At 51.9% G+C, this 23,517-nt stretch overlaps 2 protein-coding genes across 5 annotated transcripts in view; one reads left to right on the top strand and one right to left on the bottom strand.

Annotated features, from left to right (window-relative positions):
- Nucleotides 1–16,585, top strand: part of Tcte1 (t-complex-associated-testis-expressed 1) — a 19,786-nt gene extending 3,201 nt beyond the window's left edge. For both annotated transcript variants that reach the window (XM_031347162.1, XM_031347163.1), the window contains exons 2-5: nt 6,852–7,225; nt 8,661–9,229; nt 13,518–13,967; nt 15,097–16,585. In XM_031347162.1, the coding sequence (XP_031203022.1) occupies nt 6,955–7,225; nt 8,661–9,229; nt 13,518–13,967; nt 15,097–15,303 (1,497 nt within the window). In that variant the 5' untranslated portion in view covers nt 6,852–6,954 and the 3' untranslated portion in view covers nt 15,304–16,585. The remainder of the gene's footprint in view (nt 1–6,851; nt 7,226–8,660; nt 9,230–13,517; nt 13,968–15,096) is intronic.
- On the bottom strand, nt 15,913–23,360 carry Tmem151b (transmembrane protein 151B). 3 transcript variants are annotated; one of them, XM_031347159.1, is made up of 3 exons: nt 22,929–23,360; nt 20,594–21,037; nt 15,913–19,809 (listed from the first exon to the last, which is right to left on the bottom strand). In XM_031347159.1, the coding sequence occupies exons 1-3, from the start codon at nt 23,043–23,045 to the stop codon at nt 18,682–18,684; spliced, it is 1,689 nt and encodes a 562-aa protein (XP_031203019.1). In that variant the 5' UTR covers nt 23,046–23,360; the 3' UTR covers nt 15,913–18,681. The 3 variants fall into 3 exon arrangements, with proteins under 3 accessions (XP_031203019.1, XP_031203020.1, XP_031203021.1); XM_031347160.1 differs by having other exon boundaries at nt 20,594–21,034; nt 22,929–23,359; XM_031347161.1 differs by having other exon boundaries at nt 20,594–20,888; nt 22,929–23,037.
- Nucleotides 23,361–23,517: the final 157 nt, after the last annotated feature.

The following is a 23,517-nucleotide window of genomic DNA, read 5'->3' on the forward strand; positions in this document are numbered from 1 at the left end:
GGTTTCGTGTAAGGCCAGGTTGGCTTCAAACTTCTCCTTGATTTAGGAATTCTCCGTTTCACTCCCCAGCGAGCCTAGCAATGTTCAGCACCCTGTGGTCACAAAGGAGAAGGACACAACCTGCCAGACCTGAAGCCCAGCAGGTCAGGGGCTTCAGGCCCTTGTCACCCTGACTTTCCTGGTTGCTGGTCCCCCACTAGGTTCCGTCATCTGCTACTGCAGATAGGCTCTGTCTAAGTCCGGGAACGTGACTCCTAGCAGTGGGGCTCCTGCTCCTTCAAGGGCATACAGCGGTCCTTCCTTCTGTCAGCCTCTACTTGGACCAATCCTACGAAAGTCTCTGATTGGCTGACATTGTAAGGCCACGCCCATCAGTCGCAGTAGCCAATAGGATACTCTTTAGAATCTATTATTAGAAGCAAATAGGACAGACCCAAACTAGCTACCTGCCTAAGGCAGACCTGGCACTGGGTTTGGGCATGCAGATCCAGTGAGCTTTCTCTGCTGTGGATTTGGGCACAGGGGGAGGTGACACGGGTCCTTGAGAGCTAGGGCTCTGGTAAAGGTGTTTTGGTTTGGTTTGGTTTGGTTTGGGGGGGAGGGGCAAAGGATGTGCTTGAACTAGTCAGTGGATAGATGTCTGTCTCTTTCCCAGGAGGAGATGGTAAGAAAGGCATCCCAAGTTTAAGGAGTGGCCTCAGTAAAGGCCCAAACTAGTCTACAATGACCTGGATGAAAGCGGACTATTTCGGAGAGCCACTAGTCGAGATAGGAGGCCGTTGTCCTCTGAGGTGCCACTGAAGGGTTTGTGTACAAGACTGCCTCATTGGCTGTGCAGGGCTGGCTGTAGAGGACCAGACAGGAGGCCAGGGTCGAGTGGAACTGTGTGAGCAGACACGGAGGCCCTACGCTAGGCAGCAGTGAGAAAGGAGAGTGCTAAGAAGGGACAGGTTAGCTAGCATCTGTGTGACCTGCAGGAGGAGCTGACTCCCCGCTTTCAGCTCTCCCTTCTGTGGAGATTGAATCTGCTCTGCGGGATTTAGGCAGAAGCCTCAGGACCTGAGTGTAAAACTGAGTGTAGAGAGCTGGGTCCCATAACAGGAGCAAGGTGGACAGAACCTGGGGGGGACGGGGGCCAGGAACGTGGGGAAGACAGAGTGCCCAAAGTCTGCCATGCAGACATCCTGTAAAATCAAGAGCCAGGGGGGCTGGACAGATGGCTCAGATGTTAAGAGCACTGGCTGCTCTTCTAGAGGGCCTGGGTTTGGTTCCAAGGGCATAACTGCGTGTAGCTCAGTTACAGAGGATCCAATATCTTCTTCTGGCTTTCTCAGGCACCAGGTGTGTATGTGGCACCCACATGGACACTCAGGCAAAGGCTCATATACATAAAATTAAATTTTTTAAAAAAAAAAGAAAACAGAAGTGGCAAGAGAGGCAGGGGAAGAGCCAGAAGTAACAGCCCCGAGGAATTTGTTTAACTCACTTTCCTAATTAATTCCATATATTATTGGTAAATTTTTTTTCTTTTCTTTTACATTTTGTTTTATTTTCAGTTGCACAACTTTCTGTGGGTATATGCACTTGTGTGCAGGTACCCTCCGAAGCTAAATGTGTTGGATCCTGGAGCTGGAGTTGGTGGCTAGTTACCTGATCTGGGTTCCAGGAACTGAACATAAGCCCTCTTCGAGAGCAGCAGACACTCTCAATGGCTGAGGTGTCTCTCCATCCCTCATACATTTGTTCCTCAAAACACATTTTCTTGTTGGTGATTTGTTTGAGATGTAGCTCCCACTGCCTCAAACTCACTATGTAGCCAAGGATGGCTTGAATTTTGATCCTCCTGCCTCTACCTCCCAAGTGCTGGGATTACAGATGTGTACCAGGAAGCCAGCTTATGCAGGATCAAACCCAAGATTTCCAAAATGCCAGGCAGGTAGTCTCAGCTGCACAACACCCCCTCGCCCCTCAAAATAGATGTTTAAAAAAAACACATGGAACTGGACTCTATAGATAACCTCTGGTTGTTATTTATTTCTTAATTTTGGCAGTACTAAGGTTTGATCCTATGGCTTCATGCATGTTAGGCAAGTGTTCTACCACTAAAAACTGTATATATGCCCAATTCTCTTGATAGGTTTGTTTTTTGGTTTTTGGTTTTTTCTTTTTTTTTCTTTAAAGATTTATTTTATGTGTATGAGTACACTGTAGCTGTACAGATGGCCATAAGCTATCATGTGTGTGGCTGCTGGGAATTGAACTCAGGACTTCTGCAGGCCCAGCTCGCTCTGGCCTGGCTCGTTCTAGCCTGGCTTCCTCTGGCCTAATTGACTCTAGCTGTCTTCAGACACACCAGAAGAGGGCGTCAGATCTCATTATGGGTAGTCGTGAGCCACCATGTGGTTGCTGGGATCTGAACTCAGGACCTTCTGAAGAGCAGTCAGTGCTCTTACCCACTGAGCCATTTCACCAGCCCTTTTGTTTTGTTTTGTTTTGTTTTGTTTTGTTTTTTTCAAGACAAGGTTTCTCTGTGTAGCCCTGTCTGTCCTGGAACTCACTCTGTAGACCAGGCTGGCCTTGAACTCAGAAATCCACCTGCTTCTGCTTCCCAAGTGCTGGGATTAAAGGTGTGCGCCACCACTGCCCACCTCTCTTGGTAGTTTTAATTTTGAGATTAAGGCAGAGTCTTAGCCAGACAGTGGTGGTATACACCTTAAATCCCAGCACTCTAGAGATAGACACAGGCAGACCTCTGATTCTAAGGCCAGCCTGGTCTACAGTGTGAGTTCCCAGGTAGCCAGGGCTACCCAGAGAAATCCTGTCTTGAAGGGAAAAAGGGGGGGGGGGGAGAAGAAGAGGAAGAGGAGAAGAAAGAAAGAAAAAGAAGTAGGAAAGAAAAAGAAAAGATAAAGTCCTACTAAGTTGCCTAGGCAGACCTTGAACTTTCAGTCTTTGTATCTCAAACTCCTTGTAGCCAGGATTACAGGTCTGTATCACCAGGCCCAGCTGTGCCTGGTAATAGCTTTCCTGTCAAAAATATCTTTAGAGCCAAGCCTGGTAGTGCAGGCTTATAATCCCAGCTGCTAGGAAGGCTACTCCAGGGAGATAGGAAGTTCACAGTCTGCCTCAGAGTGAGCTCAAGAATGAAAAAGAAGGGCTGGAGAGATGGCTCAGTGATTAAGAGCACTGCTCTTCCAGAGATCCTGAGTTCAAGTCCCACCAACCACATGGTAGCTCAAAACCACCTGTAATGGGATCTGATGCCCTTTCTGGCACACAGGTGTACATGCAGATAGAGCGCTCATACATAAGTAAATCTCTTTTTAAAATGAATAAAAAATAAGTGGGATAGGGTGTGGCTCAGGGTTAGAATGTTTGGCTGTCATCTATAAGACCCTGGATTTAATCTCCATACCACAAAAAAATATAATATTATATACATATATATGAAATGTATATTTTATACATAAAGTTTATGAAAATGGTCAACTCTGGCCTTATGATGTAATTGCTTTCAATATTTGCCTTAAAAATGACATCAGGACGGTCATCCACCAGGGATGGTGGATGCCTTTAATCCCAGCACCCAATGAGGCAAAGGCAGGCAGAACTGTGTGAGTTCAAGGCTAGCCTGGTTTCACATAGTGAGTTCCAAGGCAGCCAGAGCTACGAAGTAAGACCATGTCTCAAAACAAAAGACAAAAACCAAGAGACGTCAGACCAAGAGTGTGGGTGTTTCTGTCATGGAAGGCTAGCCCTGGAATATTGTTCTGTCAACGGTACCATGGGGACTGGGGAGACTACCCCTCCCCCTTAGGAGATTTGTTAGGGCCATGGATGGCTCTATGATCTCTGCCAGGGGCAGACAACAAAGAAGCAACAAGAACAACTAGAACTAGACCTTAGGAAGAACTGCCTGGTACCAAGAAAGACAGTAAGCAGCACAGAGGGGTTCACAGCTGGCCCCAGCTGGGATGAAGCCCCCTAGGACGAGGGAGCAGAGACACACCCCAGGCTAGTGGGGCAGGTAGCCTCTGACCATGGTGCACTGGATCGTCAACTTGCCACTGACCCCTTCCCTTCACCTCTCCTGTAGAAACAGAGACAAGTCTTAGAGACCTAGCATTTACTCGAAGACATCTCCCAGCACTCTAGACAGGAACCTCCACAGTTGCCTGCTTAGGAAGTCATTATTATCCCACTTTACAGATAAGGGAAGAGAGGAAGTTGAAGACCAGATAGGTTATGCAACTTCCCTAAGATCATCCAGCAAAGCTGGGTGGTGGTGGCGCACGCCTTTAATCCCAGCACTTGGGAGGCAGAGGCAGGTGGATTTCTGAGTTCGAGGCCAGCCTGGTCTACAGAGTGGGTTCCAGGTCAGCCAGGGCTATACAGAGAAACCCTATCTCAAAAAACAAAAAACAAAAAACAAAAAACACCCAGCAAGCCAGAAATGGAAAATGAGCTAGTGTCTCTATCCAAATGGTACACTCCTGAACCCATCATATAGAACAGACTGGCCTCAAACTCAGAGATCCACCTGCCTCTGCCTTCCAAGTGCTACGATTAAAGGCATTGCGTAGTTAAAGATGGGCAGGGTCTGTGAATTTGCATTTGATTTGCACACAGGGTGACACAATACTTAAATATCTTGCCAACAGTAGCCCTCTCCCCTTGAGCTGCCTGGCAGGCTAGGGAGTACCATCTGGTTCCTCCCTCTGCCAAGGATGCTGTTGCTGGAGCAGGGCGCTCCTTCCACTGGCCACACCACAGTGTAGCACAAAGGGAAGCTGCCCAGCAACAGGCAGAGGGCCCAGGCACCGGTGTTCTGCCTTCAGGTCACCGGCAGGGTGCCTGCAGCAGGAGGGCAAAGAGGCGGCCACGTGCAGAAGGTCTCCCAGACCCAGACAGCATCCTCCGTTTTCCAAAGTCTTCAGCCCCATATTTAGCTGCCTTCTCACCTCCCACGCCTGCCCGCCACCGTCTGGTATGAGGGGAGACTTGGAAGTGGGAGCCAGGTGCGAACTGAAGAGAGGAGAGAGGCATTCACACTCTGGTCAGGAGCCTGGGTCTGATCCTTCCTAACTGCGCATGCCCTGAGTGGAGGCCACAGGGGCAGATTTGACATGAACGTACCTATTCTTCCCACCCAAAGCCTTTACACAGAGGTTTGAAGAGGTGGCTCAGCAGCTAAGAGTGCTTATTGATTGCTCTTCCAGAGGACCTTGTCCCGTTCACTGCGCCCGAATTTGGTGGCTCACACTTACCTGCAATCCAACTCCAGGGGGCTGGCCCTTCTGGCTCCATGGACATCCACATGCACTCACACATGTGATGCGCTCACATGTGTACATATGTACCTGTGCATATTTAAGTGATAACTCAAAATATAAAGATAAATTATACGGATTACACATTTGAGTGACAGTATCCTGAGTACAGTGCATTAATTGTGTCAACTCTTTTGTTTTTTACCGGTTTTTTGTTTAAATTTTAATCTGTATGTAGATTGCACATTTCAACAATAATGTTTGGGCACACTGGATGAAGCATACAACTAATTTCATCTGTTTTAGGGTTTTTTATTTTCATTTATTTTTTATTTTATTTTATTTTTTGAGCCGGGTTTCTCTGTGTAGCCCTGGCTGTCCTGGAACTCACTCTGTAGACCAGGCTGGCCTCGAACTCGTTTCAGGCTTTTGTAGTGCTGTTCATTTTGGTTTTCCTGTAAGGTTTTTGTTTGTTTTGTCTTTAGCTGAGAGTGCTAAGCGAGAGCTCTGCCAATGAGCAATACTTCCAGCTCTACTTAAGTCTCTTGTTTTCCATTTATTCATTTATTTATTTATTTATTTATTTGCCTGGCACTGGTGGTACACACCTTTGATCCCAGAGCTCAAGAGGCAGAGCCAGGAGGATCTGAGTTCCAGGCCAACCTGGTCTACAGAGTGAATGACAGGACAGCCAGGGCTACACATAAGGTCATTTTTTTTTTCTCATTTTTTTTTAAGATTTATTTATTTTATTTATATGAGTACACTGCAGCTGTCAGATACACCAGAAGAGAGCATCAGATCCCATTACAGATGGTTGTGAGCCACTGTGTGGTTGCTGGGAATTAAACTCAGGACCTCTGGAAGAGCAGCCAGTGCTCTTAACAGCTAAGCCATTTCTCCAGTCCCCCCATTTTTGTTTTGTTTTACAAGTCGGGTTTCTCTGTGTAGTCCTGCTTGTTGATGGTGCCCCATGTTCATGAAGTATCCTTGGAGGCCAGAAAAGCTAACAGGAGCATGAAACCCCGGGTTCACTGGCTGAGGTGAAACGTAATTGTAACTTCAGTTCCCCAGAGATACAGACAGGAGTCAGAGCAACTTGGAGGTCAGCACACACACACACACACACACAATCTTTAAAAACTAAGGAAGTTCCTTCTCGTTCAGTATCAGCTGTGCAACACTGAGCAGGTCAATGACCTCTCTGCACTTCATCTCCTTTCAAAAGGCTTTTTTCCCTTGATGACAAGTGAGTTAATATCCAAAATTAATACCTGGTATGTAGCAATGATTATAATTACTGAACAGCTGTTGTGTCTAACTTTGGAGCTGCTCCTTGCACACACTGTGCCCCTTTGAATAGATTATTTCATCAACTCCTCTAACAATTCTGTTGGTAGCTACTGCCCTCACTTCACAGGTATCATCTGAGATTCAGAGATGTTTTGTCACTTGCCCAAAGCCACACAGCCAGTCTCTGAGATTCTCGTCTGGGTCTACTCTCCTCCAGAGACTGATCCTTCAGCACCTCTATGCTACTTAAATCGCCTAGGTAACACTGTCCCCTTCGTTTTGCTCAAGCTACGACACCGCCGGCCTCCATCCTGTATCCTGCCTGCATTACGAAGCTTCCCGCTGCGAGGTTGCCAAGGTTCTTACCCTTGCCTCACTGCTGGCAGTCAACATGCAGGACAACCCAACAATGCCATTCAACCCTTCGTCTCCCCGCCATTCAATCTTCAACATCCAGCAGCAGGTCTCCGCTTTGAGTAGTTCCAGTCCAGCAACCGCGTCCTTGAAGACTAGCATTACCCCTACCCAAGGCCAGCTGAAGACCAAGATCCCAAATGTCCGGCGCATGCGCAGGATCATCTCCGAGGATGCAGAGTGGTCACTGGCCATTGTACCTCTCCTTACAGAGCTCTGCATTCAACATATCGTCAAGAACTTCCAGAGTGAGTCCACATGAACTGGGCTAGAGGAGGCAGGGACCACCATACCCAGGCCCACTCAGCACCAGTGGTGTCTCCTGCTGTACACACACACACACACACACACGAACACACACACGGACACACACACACACTCAAACACTCACCCACACGGACACACATACACACTCAAGCACTCACCCACACGGACACACACACAGACACACACACACACTCAAGCACTCACCCACATGGACACACACACACATGCACACACACACTCAAGCACTCACCCACATGGACACACACACACATGCACACACACACTCAAGCACTCACCCACACGGACACAGACACACACGGACACACAGACACACACACACATGGACACACACGGACATACACACAGACACACACACACACTCAAGCACTCACCCATACAGAAACACACACATGCACATTCACGCACACTCAAGCACTCATCCACACGGACACATGCACACTCACACACACAGACACATGAACACGCAAATAAACAGACACATATATACACACACTACGCTCTCCATGCGTTCGCCCTTCTCTGATCATGTCTGTTTTCTCAGTAAGCTGAGCCTTAGCCATATCCTCCTTTTCCTCCTCCAGGAAGCTCTCTGGTTCTCACCCCCATCTCACCCCCATCTGATAGAGTCCTTTGGGATGCAAATGGCTTCCAGGTTTCTTCTGTACTCCAGCCCATTCCAAAGAGAACTAGCTGTCCTCTCCTACTCTATGGGACAAGGGCTTGCAGAACTGGGTACTCTAATGCAGCACATTCCTCTGTTACTTATTGACTGTGTGCCCCAGCAAGCTTAGATGAACTCAAGGAGGCCAAGGCTATGTCTGATTTCTTCATTTTTAAGAATGTATTGAAGGTGGGGGTAGCACTCACCACAGGACACAGTACATATATGGAGATCAGAAGACAACCTCAGGACATTAGCTCTCCTCCCTCCCACCTCTGCATAAGTTCTAGGGTGGGATTCAGGCCACCAGTTCTGCAAACTATGGTATTTTTTTACACACTGATCATCTTTCTGGCCCTATGTCTTCTTCATTTTCCCCCCAGCAGCATCTGGCACATAGTAGGTGTTAAAATACATATAGTTATTCTGCTATGAATGAGTAAAGTCTGACTGGGAGTCTCAGAAGTCAAACTAGACAGTACACTGAGAATTGGCCCTGAGATTCTGTCCGTTTTGCTCCAGGTGGGTCAGCTTGAGACCAGATAGTGCCCAGTGCAATTGCCAGTTAGTTGCAGGCAAGGGCACCCCAGAGAGTGTCTCTAAAGGGGACTGCTCCTCCTCTCAAAGCAAAGTTCCTAAGGCCACAAAGGGTCTTCCAAGACAGTCCAGGGCACTGTGTCGTGATGTTCCCAGCACAGTGGCTGAACCCTGTTTTCCTTCCTTCCTTCCCAAAGACAACCCTATCCTGAAGCAGCTGCCTCTAGAGCACCAAAAGAAGGTCTTGAGCAACCTGCCCCCTGAGCTGCCTTTGACGGTGACCGCTAACTTGATTGACGATGAGAATTATTGGCACCGCTGCTGCATCAAGCGCTGGTCCGTGTGCCATGTGTCCAGGCACGGAGGCAGCTGGAAGCGTATGTTCTTTGAAAGACACCTGGAGAACCTGCTGAAGCTATTCATCCCGGGGACCACGGACCCCAACGTGATCCTGGACCTGCTGCCCCTCTGCAGGAACTATGTGCGCCGCATCCATGTGGACCAGTTCCTCCCACCTGTGCGGATGCCGACCCCGCCTCAGGGAGAGGAGCAGTCGGACTCTGGCAGTGAGGGCGAGGGGGGCGAGCCTGAGAAGGACCACTACCAGCTGCAGGCTCTGGTGGGTGGCCTCAAGCAGCTGGAGGAGCTGGACCTGGTGTACGGCGTCAAAGACTGCGGCATGAATTTTGAGTGGAACCTCTTTCTGTTCACCTACCGAGACTGCCACTCTCTGGCAGCCACCATCAAAGCTTGCCACACCCTCAAGGTACCACCCCCCACTCCAACTCACCTGCCTCCTTTCTCAGTGTCTTTAGAGTTGCTTCTCCCTGTCTCTTCCTCTCCTTCTACCATCTTCTGTCATTTTCTTTGCATTCATCTGTAGAGGAGGGAATTGTTTAGCTATTTGGGGGTGGTTTTGCTTTTGTTTGTTTTTTGTAACTTTGTTGAGGCAGGGTCTCATATATCTTAGGCAGGCCTAAAACTCGATGTGTAGCTGAAAATGACCTTGAATTTCTGATCTCCTGCCTCCACTTTACATACACAAACACGACCAAGTGCTGGGATTACATTTGTATGCCGCTACGCCCAGTCTAAGTGATACTAAGCATTGATCCAAATGAAAAATGCGCAGGCTGAGGGTGCAGCTCAGAGGCAGAGCGTCTGTGGCATGTGTGAGGTTGTGGGTCTGGCCCTTGCCACTGGGAGGAGCTAAAAAGCACTCTACAACAGATCTAGTGTACCCCTTTACTTATCTTCTTGCTGTGATTAAAATCCCTGACAGAAGCAGCTGAAGGGAGATGGGGGTTGTTTGACTAGAGTTTTCAGGGCATGGTTCGTCATGGAGGGGGAGCCATGGTGTCAGGAGCTTAAAGAGCTGGTCAAGCAGAGAGCATGGAATGGTGGTACTCAGCTTCCTCCTTTTTATCCAGCCCAGGACACCCCACACACACACACACACCGATACCCATACACATACACACAGTTAAAGTTTAACTAGATAAACCAGGCAGTGGTGGCACACACCTTCAATTCTAGCACTCAGGAGGCAGAGGCATGTGATCTCTGAGTTTAAAGCCACTCTGGTCTACAGAGTGAGTTCCGGGACAGCCAGAGCAACACAGAGAAATCTTGTCTCAAGGGGGAAAGAAAGGTTTAGCTAGATAATTTAGCTAGCTATTTAACTAGATGATCCTCCAAAGACACACCCAGAGACTCATCTCTAGACTGTTCTAGAGCTTGTCAAGTTGACAATATTAACCATTACACTGGTTATATTGAAATTTTCAGACAAATATGCTCCATGGAATATTTGGGCTGTGCATCCAAACATTGAGGTTTTTATCTGAAATTCAAATTTAACTGGACGTTCCATGTTTCTATTTGTGAAATCTGGCAGCTACCGCCTAGCTGCAATTTCACATTTCCATGGCTGCTCATTAGTGCCTTTCATCCCATCAGACTGCTCTCTCCACAGGGCTCAGACAGCAGGCAGCGTAATTTTGTGTTTCTTTCCCCCTGCATCTTCAGCACCTGGGACAGGGCCCGATGCTGTCAGCCGGCTGACTGATTGCAAAGCTGATGAACAAGAGGACACACAGCATTTCTTTCCTCTCTCTCTTCACAGAGCATAGCAGCTTGAGGCTGCTCCCGCCCCCCTGCCCCCGGGTCACGATGAATGTCCCCTCAAAACTGTAAGCCAAAGAACCTCCTCCTTCCTTAACTTGTTTCTGCCAGTATTTTGTCACAGCAAGACAAGACATTGAAGCACATGGATTCAGTTCCCAGCACCAAGACATACAAACTAAAAAAAAAAAAAAAAAACTGAATTGGGAGGACTCAGTCACTAGAGGATTTGCCTCTCATGCACATAGCCCTGGGTTGGATCAGCAGCACTGCATGAACCGAGTGTCATGTTACTAGTCTGGAGTTACATGTTACATGTCTGGAGTTACATAGTACATGTTATATGTCTGTAACTTATCTGAGTTACATGTTGCAGGTCTGTAACATGTCTGGAATTACATGTCACATGTCTGGAGTTGGAGGCAGGAGCATTGAAAGGTCAGGATCATGCCTTACTCCATAGTGAGCTGGAGACCAGCCTGGGCTACAGGAAACTCTGTCCCAGAGAAAGGGAAAATGTGGTTTAGTGATTAGAATCACATACTGCTCTTGTATAAAACACTAATTCAGTTCCCAGCACCTACATCAACTCCAGCCCCAGGGGATCTGGCCTCTTCTAGCCTCCCACATACCCACACACAGGCACAGCATACTTAAGGATCTTTTCTAAAGAGAGATAAAACATTAAGGAGGGAAGGAGGGAGGGAGGGAGGGATCAGGAGAAGCAGAGTTGCCTTAGCTCCTGGTGGCTAGAGGGACTCACAGATGACATGGCACCAGTACTAATAGCAAAAGAGCCGGGAGAAAAGAGCATGCACAGAAGAGAGCAAGCAGACCCCTCTTGCAAGAACTAACTTGGGTCCCAAGAGAGCTTCGCCACTCTCTTCCAAGGGTGGTGTCCCTAGTGACCTAGCTGCATTCCACCAGGGCCCCACCTCTTAAAGAGCTCACACCTCTCAGGTTCACAGAGTGGGCAAGCTTTAGCACATGAAGCTAGTGTTCTTGTGTCTGTTCTGTTGCTGTGATAAAAACACTCTGACCAAAACAACTTAGGGGAGAAAGGGGGTTTGTTTGGCTCACATTTCCAGGCCACGGTCCATTAGTGAAGGAATTCAAGGCAGGAACTTGAAGGCAAGCCTGCCTTGTTAGCCCACACAGCGCTGCCTTCAACCAAGGAATTCATGTCACAGCCAAAGAAGTCCAGCATAAAGTTATGGAGTAATGCTGCTGCTGCTGGCTCACAGACAGCTCTTACTCAGCTGGCTTTCTTTCTCTTTCTTTTTCAGATTTATTTTTATTATTATGAATTATACATATGGGAGGGTACATGCTCATGAGTTCAAATGCTCTCTGAAACCAATAGAGGGCATCAGATTCCCTGGAGTTTTTGGTTGTTATGAACCACCTGATATGGACAGGTACTAGAAACTGAACTGTACCGCAAGAGCTGTACAGGCTAAAATCCACTGAGCCCCTTAACTAGCTCTCTCATACAGTTCAAGACCATCTTCCTAGGGATAGTGCTGCCCACAGTGGGCTAGACCTTCCTACATCAATTAACAATCAAGATAGTCCCCACATGGGCATGTGCCCAGTCCATCTGATCTCAGTCTTCAAGTGAGCCTCTCTCCTCAGCTGTGTCCCTGCCCCACTCACTACCAAAACAAACAAAGAAACAAGCAAGCACTATGAAGGTAGTTGGAACCACATCCATATCTGCAAAGATGGATGAAGCAAAGATGGAGTATTTTTTTAAGATTTATTTATTTATTTATTATATGTAAGTACACTGTAGCTGTCTTCGGACACACCAGAAGAGGGCATCAGATCTCGTTACTGATGGTTGTGAGCCACCATGTGGTTGCTGGGACTTGAACTCAAGACCTTCGGAAGAGCAGTCAGTGCTCTTAACCACTGAGCCATCTCTCCAGCCCCTTGGATGGGGGTCTTAGAAAGAAGACCCAAAGAGAGGCATGACAAGTCGTGCTGGAGAAGGAAGAGCCTGCCAAGAAAAAGAGTAGAAGAGAGGACATGGCATTGTGTCTCAGATCCTAGACAGGGACATAGAAGGAGTGAGCCACAGGGTAGGATGGAGCCCAGGACTGGCTTAGGGGCCTGGGAGGTCTCTGGGGGTAGGGTACTTCAGTACCAGAAACAGAAGCTGAGCAGCTGTGGATGTGGAGAGAGTGGGAAGTGAGGAAAGGGGCTGTAATCAGTTTTGTCAAGAGCTTGGCTGCAAAGTGGGGAGCAGAGTTGGAGCATAGAAGGGCTCCTGGGACTCTGAAGAGGAAACTGCACACGTTTCAAGCTGACTTAGTCCCCAAGAAAATCATCTGTTATACAGAGGAGAAAGGTTCAGAGACCAGGGTCAGTGCTTGTTGAGGTTGCGACCTGAAGTGGGGCAGTTGGCTTGTGAAGGACAGCTGTGGAGATCTGTGTTGGTATCATGAAAACAGTGGCCAGGGGAAAATACATACTAAAACAGAAGAGCGGCCATCAGTGGAAAGGGGGCTTGTAGGTACCCTGGCATGTGGGTAGACTGCAAACTGGGAAAGCTGACATTGTCACAGGTTACGAGAGAGTCTGTTGTCCAGAGAAATCAATTGGATTAGCACACCGTGCTGGAAAGTTCTGTGCCACCAGCCAGTGACGGTGACGTAGTTGGATTTTTCCACTGTCAGTTTCTTGGTGAAAAGATTTCAGAAAACTGAGATTGAGCTGGGCATGGTGCTAGCCTTCCCCTCCACCACTGCCAGTAATTCTTCATCACTGGGCAAACCCACCTCCCACCTGAAAGCCAGGCAGCTGGCTAACCCCAGGCGTTGAGCCTCCAGCCACCTCCTATCTTCTTTCTCTACCGGCACAGGGCAGTTAGGTAGTGCAGGCTCTCCCAGACTGGCAGGTGCTGTAAGACTCCTACCTGCCCGCAGATCTTCAGGCTGACCCGAAGTAAGGTGGACGATGATAAGGCGCGCATCCTAATCCGTAGCCTGCTGGACCATCCAGCCCTGGAGGAGCTGGACTTATCCCACAACCTCATCGGAGACCGTGGTGCACGAGCAGTAGCCAAGCTGCTGAGCCACAGTCGCCTGAGAGTGCTCAACCTGGCCAACAATCAACTGCGGGCATCCGGTGCCCAGTCACTGGCTCACGCACTGGCACACAACACCAACCTGGTCTCCCTCAACCTCCGCCTCAACTGTATCGAGGACGAGGGTGGCCAAGCAATCGCCCATGCCCTGGAGACCAACAAGTGCCTCACCGTGCTGCACCTCGGTGGCAATGAGCTGTCTGAGCCCACAGCCACGCTCCTCTCCCAGGTTCTCCCAGTCAACACCACGCTCATCAGCCTCAACCTGTCCTGCAACCACATTGGCCAGGTGAGTCATGGCTTCTGGGGTGGGTGGGCATGGGGTGGAATCCCAACTACCATAGACCCTTTGTGTGTGGGGGGGGGGCGGGGAATGCTAGGAACAGACTGTGTGGTGTACTGCACAGAGAGTGTGTTTTCTTCTCCTGTGCGTACTCCAGGGCCCGATCTCTTTCCATTCACTGTTCATGTGTCTGTGCTGTACATGCATGTGTGGGGGTGTACCTGTATGAGCGTGTACATGTGTGCACGCATGTGGAGACCCAAAGTTGATTTCTGCGACCATCTTCAATGACTCTTCCGCCTTATTTGCTGAGGCAAGGTCTCTCAGTCAAACCTGGAGGTGCCCTCTGAAGTGACTGATCTTGATAGCCAACTCGCTCTGGAGATCCTCTGTCTCCCCCCACCCTCAATGGGCTGCCCTACCGTCTCAGCATTCCCATGGGCTCTGGAGATCCTAATGCTGGCCCTGCTGTTTGTGCACAAGCGCTTGCCTCAGGGTCATCTCCAGGCTCCTCTTTTTGTTTTAGCTCTTAGTTTCTGGGAGGGAAAGTACGGTGGTTTGATTGATTGATTGATTGATTGATTGATTGATTGATTGAAGCAGGGTCTCACCACGTAACCCTGGCTGTTCTAGAACTCACTATGTAGACCAGGCTGAGCTCAAACTCCAAGATTGATTGATTGATTGATTGATTGATTAAAGCAGGGTCTCACCATGTAACCCTGGCTGTTCTAGAACTCACTCTGTAGACCAGGCTGAACTCAAACTCGGAGATCCACCTGCCTCTGCCTCCTGGCTGCTGGGACTATAGCCATACTTGTCTTTCCTTCTTCCATCCCCTCCAAGCTTCCCCTCACATCTCACTAGACCAACCATTCTCAAGTCCCCAGGACTGTAGTAAAGGAGGAATGGGACTCCATCACTGCCATGAATCCACTTTTTTCAAAACACTTAGGTTGAGCCATAGCCTTAGTCTGCCTCAACCACAATTTTCCAAATAGAATGGAATTTCTGTCCATGTCTCAAACAGATAGGTTCCATGTGGCTTTGCAAAAGGTATTCCACCTTATGGAAGTCTGTTCATGGGACCCTGAGGTGCGATACAAAATGACCCCTCTGCCTCCCTCCTCCCCAGGATGGCGGGAAACAGCTCCTGGAGGGCATATCAGACAACAAGACCATTCTAGAGTTCGACCTGCGACTGTCAGACGTATCCCAGGAGAACGAGTACCTCATTGGCCAGGTTCTGCATACCAACCGAGAGGCTGCCCGCCAGCGGACCCTGAATCCAGGCCACTTTACCTCACCTACCAGCAACTGTGCTGAGAATTCTGTAGGCTAAGATGTGGAACAGGGATAGTCGGTGATCCCATGGGTCACCCCAGGGGCCACACCTTCATTTCACACCCTTGATATGCCTGCCCCTCTTCTGAGGAAGCAAGAAGAGGGGATCATGAATCTCCTTGGAGTGAGTGGCCAGATTTGTCTATGTGAAGATGCTGGGATACAGAAGGGGTGTGAGGATGAAATGATGGTGAGGTAACTCCCACACCTAGAACATGGATGTTACTAGACCCATAACAGGAACAGAGAAGGCAAACGACTCTAAAGAGACCATCCCTGCTCAAACTCTTCATGAGCCATGAGCACAATCTACCTCTTGACTCACCTCACCCCTTCCCCTTTCAGCTAAGCAAATAGTTAAGCCCCGATCTCAGTCTACACAAACACACACACACACACACACACACGCACACACACATGTATACACACACACACAGAGCAAAGCTATGCCTGTCTCCCTCTGTCCCCCCATCCTCCCTGGAGATGCTACCTCCCTGTCAGGCCCCTGGCATAGTCTGCTTGTACAGATCACACCCCTACTAACCCTCAAGCCGGGAAGGGTGGGGACAGAAGGGTGGGGAACAAGTGTCACTCTGAGGGAGCAGACTGGTGAGTCATCCACACTTTTATTATCCATCAGTGTGATTTGTACAATCTTTGCGCTTGGAATTCCATGACAAGAAGGCCACAGTGTGATGCACCCAATTTGACAGAGACCTGTCTTCTCCCGAGCCAGGCCTAGCCCACCCCACAAGCCCTTCTCCTCAGGACATACAGTCTCCCAGGTACCCTCTCCTTGAGTCCCTGCCATGCTGTGACTGCCCACCCTGGGGCTACACCATAGGAATCACAGACTATGGATTCACGAGAGGATCTGACTGACTAATTCCAACTCTGACCTCCCAACTCTCCTTGAGCTGAGCGGCCTAGAGCCCATCTACCTCAAAGAGTTAGGAGGGCCTGCACTCCAGGGACTCTCTGCAACAAGCAGGCACTGAGCAGAGCACCAGAGGGGGCTTGGGAGTGACTATGTGTGTGCCTGTCCGGGCAACCTAGAGTCCTCTGTGCCTGACACCCTCTGACAGTTCCAGAGTGCAAACATGTAGGTGTGAGGGTGTGTGTGTCTGTGTGTGTCTGTGTGTGTGTGTGTGTAGCCACAGCTGCTAGCAGAGGTTCTAATTAGAGAAACAAGAACATTCAGTGTAAAGTTTAATTTTAGAGATTAATTAATTTTCTGGTTTTCATTTTCCCTGGCAATCAATAAAGCTACCAAGAAAAGAGACCAAAGAATTGCTTTCTCTCTAAGTATGTGCGTGTGTGTGGGAGGTGAGGCTGTTTGTGCAAGGAGACCTAGGCAGAAATGGTCAAGCAAAAATAATAACAGGGCTTCCCCTCCTCCTCTCCCAAGGCCAAGCTCCGTTTCTGGACCCAGAATGAAGGAAGATGAGCCAAGTCCTCCCCTCCTTGGAGCTGTGAGATGGCCAAGCTGCCCCTAAATGAGAACAAGACATTCAGGTGCCAGCTGGCCAAGAACTGAGTGAGGCCACAGCTCACTCAGTACCTGTGCTCCAATAATCAACACACACACACAAGGAGCTCAAACTCAAGGTCCTGGAGGGTTCTGTGCTAGCTGACAAGTGAACACTGTTGCCCAGGAAACCCAGTAGGCAGCTGTGCTGATCCCTTCTGCCCAAAGGGACACCCCTCCCTCCTGTGACACCCCTCCCACCTCACCCAACCATCTCTGTATAACCAGAAAGCTCAGCCCCCATTTGAGCCCTAGACCATGGCATCCCCACAACAGGGCTTCCCACATCCCCTAGGGACAAAGGGAAGGGGAGCCAAAAGAGATTTTGCATAGGTAGGGGCCACTCATATTGGTTGGCATAGGCCTGGCACAGCCAGGAGGAAGAGGGGAAGCCAAAAAGGGGTCTGATGGTGAAGGCAAAGCAAGAAGCAGAGGGAGCGAGATTGGATGGATGTGAGCCCAATCCCTGGGTGCTAAGTCTGCTGGGAAAACGTCAGCCAGGGCAGCTGGGAGAACAAGGGGCCAAACACAGACATGCACAATGAAGCACACTGGGGTAGAGGGTGTCAGGGGGCGGGGGTAGGGAGTGGGAGAGCAAAGTTGGTGTCAAAGCTTTGAAGGAACAGGACAAAGGGCTGGTGCCCTGGGGCTGTGTCATGTCGCCCCTCTGAAGACCTAGAGCTTCAACTCAGAAGGATAGGAAGAAGTGGAAGGTCTGGCGAGGAGGTCGGAACTCCTGCCACTGGAAATGAGTATCTCTCTAGCTAGGGCTTGGGATGGACTCGGCTCTACAGAGGCATGTTTGAGGGCCATCCTTCTTGTTTGAGGGAAAGCTACAGCACTCACTCCCGTCCGCCACACCTTCAGGGCTAGTTTCAGTCCACCAACCATTACTAACTCTGCTCCTGAGGTCTCTGGACATCAAGGTGTTTCTCAAGCTCTGCCTACTTGGTCACTCACCCTGGCCGACTTTAATGAGGACCTCCAGGACGGCACCTTAGCCTCCTTTATGGAAGCACCTCCCCAGAACCCGGGGCAGGGGGTAGGGGGGAGCAGCTGATGAGTGGAAGGTTTAGTCTTTTCCAGAAAGGACCTGCCGTGCCCTCCCAGCTTCCCTTCCCTTGCCCTGCACCCTGACAACAGCTCTTCAGAGCCGGTAAGCCCTGAGGTGAGTGACGCCATTGCTGTGAAGAAAAGTCCCTCCAGGATCGGACCTCTGGGGCTCAAGTGAAACAAACAACACAGGGATCGGTGTGGCAGAGAGGAACCCCCGAGCTTTCCCAGAGGCAGCGCCACAGAGGCCAGAACTCTTTCAAGGTGTGGAGAGGAATTCTGGGCTGCCACCTGGCCCAACCCTCAGAGCCAACTCTTCACCAAACCACCGCCCCTCTCCGCGGGGGACCGGGGCAAAAAGAGAAAAAAAAAACGCCCCAAATGCCTTGTCTTTCCTGCTGCCCACCATTATGGTTCCCATGGCGGGGAGGCCAGAAACAGGTCCCACAACATACTAACAGTCAAGACTCGATGAAAGCCTGGGCGGGAAATCTCGAGTGTGCATGGAAAAGGAGGTGTCCCCCACAGGAACTCGGTGGGGACTGGAAGAGAACCACCTCTGCCCCGGTGGGCGGGATTCTTAGAGAGCTGCCAATCTCCCAGCCTCTGTCTGTGTACAGGGAAGCAGTCTCAGATCAGTGAGGTCTTATCTGAGTGTGCCCCTCACCTCCTGCCTTCCCTCATACCCTGCCTGGCCTTAGCCACCATCCTGCCCTCCCCTGCTACACACAGAGAGCACAACACGAAGGAGAGGCAGGAGGGAGAACGGCTCAGGCTCCCTCCAAAGGCGGGAGGTCACAGTGAAGTCTCCACGCAGGAGCCATGGCGGTGCAGTGACCGGTGGCTGTGGCCCAGACACCCCTCCTGCCGATGGACAATGAGGACAGGGAAGCAGAGGGCGTCGTGGTAGGGCGGCGGTGGCCCGGCCTCCTCCTCGTCGTCGTCGTCCTCGTTGTCCCGCATGCTGGCCTGGCTCGACAGACGCGTCTGCTCCGTGGGGCAGCTCGCCTCGTTGACACTCCCGCTCCGGCTGCGCCACAGGCAGCTGCGCCGGGAGCCGTAGAGGCGACTGAGTGAGAAGCGGCTGCCTCCACACCCCGCACTCGCTCCGGGGCCCTGGGCGGCCCGCGGGCTGGCGCAGATACTCAGCGCGCTGCGCGAGAAGATGGACGAGCTGCTGACCGCTCGCTGACAGTGCTCGCAGCTCCGCCAGTGTGGGGTCACGCCTGCCGCTCCCGGGCCACCAACCCCTCCGTAGCGACACCTGGGCACGTAGCCACCCCCTGGCCCGCCGCAGCGTGAGCCCAGCTCGACCAGGTCCATGAGCAACACCTCCGAGTAGCTGGGTACCAGCTGCTGGTTAGAACGGATGTGCCACTCGAGTTCGGTGCTGTCCACCGTGTTGACCCGTGGCAGGCGGTGCGTGAGCGGGGGCAGCAGCTCGTCGCTGGGACTCAGGCCCCCGCCCGCGCTGCTGGCCGAGCCCGGTCCCTCCAGACCAAAGAGCTTCTCCACGTGGTAGTGCGCGTACGCCGTGCGGTACTCGGCCAGCACGCGCAGAGGCCAGGACAGCGTGAGCAGGGCTGCCGCCCAGAAGGCCGACGAGCAGGCGTACCAGGGCGGCCGAGCCGGGTCGGGGAAAGCCACCATGAACTCTCGAAAGTCCACATTCTTGAGATGCATGCCCTCTCGCGCCTCCATGTAGTCATCCAAGCCCTCGTTCTCGGCGAAGAAGCGCGCGCGCTGGCACAGGTACGCGTTCTCAGCCTCCACGCTGGCGAAGCTGAAGCACTTGGTGAAGCGCAGCCGCGTGGCTGGGGCGCCCTCCAGCCCCACCAGCGTCTTGGACACATCTCGGACGCCACAGCGCGCGTAGTCGAACTCGGCCTCCGCCACGTGTGTGTTGACCCGCTCGTGGTAGACCTGCAGGAGGAGGTTGGAGTCGCAAGGGGAGCAGATCACGGCTTTTGTCTACCCAGCCCAACACAGACAGAAGTCCTTATACCTAAGATCATCTCCTCCATCATCATCATCGTCGTCGTCGTCGTCATCGTCGTCGTCGTTGTCATTATCATCATCATCAACACCTCCTCCCCTTCCCTCTCCCAACCCCATAAGTGGGTTTAATACCATAAGTGGTAATTGCCCTGAAAACCCTGTACCACGCACAACCACTTCCTCTAAGAGTCTTGGCCTGAGCCCCAGGAACCTGACTTTAAGTCTACCTCTGCCAAGTAGAAGTATCCTCGGGCAAGTCTGAGGTCTCCTTGGCTGGGAATAAGTACTCCGTAATAATTATTTTACTGAGCAGGTGAGCATATACAGGTGAGGTCACCTGCAGACATGAAGCACGAAACAGACTCCATCCAGGAGCCAGCCAGCTGAGTTTAAGTCCCATCTCCTCACCTACTAGTTGACCTTGAACAGGTTTTGGGTTTGTTTTGTTTTGTTTTGTTTTGTTTTTACCACTATACACTCGTTTGTTCCTTAAAATAAAATGGGGGATACTCCTATTTCATAGGTTTGCTGTAAGAACTAAATAAATGGTTTTAAGTCTGTACATGCCTGGAGTTAGGCTCTGTTGGTGTCGTTATTACTGGAAACCCATGGGGCTCACTGCTCTCTCAGGCTTCTCACAGGCAGAGAGAAAAGCAGACAATCAGGCAACCTCCCTCATCTTGAACAGTGCTCCCCCACAGCCCCTCACCTGGGTGGTAGTGTAGGCATCTCCATTGCGGTATCGGGTGACCTGTCGGGTTCGTCGGACATAGTGATAACTGATGGCCTTCCACCAGATGCAGGGCGTGGCCTGCTGCATGCGACCCACGCGTTCCTGAACACTGCTCACATCCACACGGTGCTGCAGGTCGTGGCGGGCTTGGCAGTGCCAACACTCCACCAGGTAGACCGCGTAGAGCATGAGTAGGAAGGCCAGAGGGATGTAGACATAGCCGTTAGAGCAGGGGCTGTCGTGGTACATGAGGCTATTGCCCTGGTAGGCGCTGCTGAAGGTGAGGCGTGTCACTGTGGTGACATGGCACCAAGCCACTGCCCCCAGGCAGCCATACATGAGCAGAGAGAGCAAGAGGCACTTCCAGTGAGACTCACGGCAGAGAGATTTGGTGAAAGAGGGCTGGATGGGACGTTGCTGCTTGGATAAGAAGGGAGGGCATGCCAAGACGAAGAGGTGACCCAGCATAGAGGTGACAAACACAGAGATGAAGAGACAGTAGGCCAGCACCAGGGTTGCAGACAGGAATGTAGCAGGAAGAGACAGAAATGGGAACCAGAGACCAGAGACAAACACAGAAGGGTCCCAGACAGAACCATGAGAAAAGGTGACCAGAATGCCAACACAGTAAGGTACAGAGAGAGAGATACCACAAGAGGCGGAGAGAGATCAGAAGTGGAGGCCCAGATGGATAGGGTGGTATCCGGAAAAGAGTCCAAAGACAGACACAAAGATGGCAATGAAACAAGAGAAGGGGTAGATGGGGGAAAAAAGGAATAGACAAACAGGCATTAGCGAAGGTAGGTCCCCAGCCCAGACCCTTTCCATGGGTCCCAGGAAAGGAGGGAGGGACCCACTGACATCATCTCCCCTCTTAACAGGTGGGGAGATATCATCGTCAGTCCTGGGTTCCAAAGGAGCCATTCTTCTTTGGCTCACACACCTCCCTCTCCCTCACAGACAATCTAACACTTCCCGGTCAATCTCATCCCTCCCACCTCCTCTGTGTCCTTCTGTGAGTCTTCTTACTCACATCAGAAGCCCAGGCATTTGTCACTAATGTTTGATACTCTCCCACTGCCGGTCTGTTAAAAGCACTTGGCACCTTCTGAGTTGTTTACATGTCTAGTTCTCCACCAGATGGAGCGCTCCTGAGGGCAGGGCTCATGTCTCATTCTCTTTGCCTAAGTGACACCCAGCAGGCACATAATCAATGAGGGCTGAGTCTGATTGCTCAAATAGCCTGTTTTCCCACCTCTTCTGCATTGTTGCACACACGTCTGTATACAAGCACACACACACGCGTGCGCACCCACACACACAATCTAATGCAGTGCTGACTGGCCCCTTTAATTCTTCACGCCTGGCCTTGGGACCAGGCAGAGAGAGATAAAGCAGTGGAAACCAAGTGTACAGTTAACAGCAGAGACCCTAGATTTCTGTGCATAGGTAGGAAGAACAGGAAACAACACAGAGCAGGTACCTGCAAGACAGGAAGAGGACCCTCGTCTTTCAGGAGCTGTGCCTTTGGTGCACCTGTGTGCCCGCCTGGTCATGTGCTTGCCCCAGTGTGGGTACAACCGAAAGGGGCTGCCCACAAGTCCATCCCCAACTCTCCTCCTGCCCCTGTGCAATATGCACGGTGTGCACCAGCGTGGGTGCGAGGCCGGGACGGAGGGCTTCTGGTACTTCCCTTAGTTTCTTTGTCTTCCGTTTTCAAAAGACTAAAGTAGGACCCTAGCAAGGTACATGCATAATACTGACTCAGAAATTCTTAAACTTAGTGCCCCCTAGGGGAAGAGTCAGGCATTGAGAGAGAGAGAAGTGAACAGCAGCCCCCTTACACACACACTCTCCCAGTGACCCCTGGGGGGATGGCCTCTGTACCCGTCTGATCTTCCTGTGATCCCAGCTAGGGTGACAACATCACTTCCCCCAAGGCACTCTTCTTGCCTTCAAACACTTCCAGTCCTCCCTCCCGGCCTTCAAGGTGGGATGCCGCCCACCATCCTCACCCGGGGGCCGGCCTAGCCCTTCTCTGCTGAGCCCAGGGTCTGCGAGGCTCCGCCCAGGGTCCCTCCCCCTGCCCGGGACCCCCTGAGCCCCGCCCCCGACGCGGCCCCTTCCTCGCCACCGCGGACCGCTCCGGCAGCCAGGTCGGGGCAGTGGTGCTGGACTGCGGCTGCAGCGGCCGGCTCGGGGTGCGGGGCGCCGGCCGCTCTGCGGCGGAACCGGCGGGGACCGCGCGAGGTGCGGGCGATGGGGGCCAGGTCGCGATTGTGCCGGGGAACCGGGGGCCGCCAGCTCTCACCTCCTCTCGGGCGGGGCCCTCGTCCGCCGCTGCCATGGGCTCCTCGGGGACCCCGGAGCCGCCGCCGCCGCCGCCGCCGCCGGCGCTCTCTCCCGCGGCCGAGCCAGGGGGGGACATGGCGTAGAGGGGGCGCGTCGAACTCAGGACCTCCCGGGGGGCTGCCAGGGGCCGGGGGCATCCTGCGCTGGCCCTGAGGAGGGGGCGCGAGGGGCGGGGCCCTCTCTGCTCCCCACCCCCCGCCGGGGGGAGGGGGCCTAGAAAGGGCACGGGGGAGGCCGGAGATGGGGGGATGGGTGGGAGGGCGGGCTGAAGGGGCCGGGCTGGGGGGGCCGGGGCCGGGGGCGGGTGTCACCTTGAGGCCCTCGCGGCGCCGCTCCGCCTCCCGCCCGCTCCCGCCGCCGCCTTTTGTCTGAGCCGAGTTGGAGCCAGCGCCCCCCCTCTTCCTCCCAGTGCATCAGAGCCCCGCCCCCAGCCCCCCAAACTCCGCCTCCCCCAAGCCTTCCTAATAACCACCACCACACCGCTAAAGGGGAGAAGCAACAGGGGCTCCCCGCACCCTTTCTATCTCTCGGCCCTGCTTACCACATCT

The sequence above is a fragment of the Mastomys coucha genome, unplaced genomic scaffold (assembly GCF_008632895.1).
Source record: "Mastomys coucha isolate ucsf_1 unplaced genomic scaffold, UCSF_Mcou_1 pScaffold3, whole genome shotgun sequence".
Classification (NCBI taxonomy): domain Eukaryota; kingdom Metazoa; phylum Chordata; class Mammalia; order Rodentia; family Muridae; genus Mastomys; species Mastomys coucha.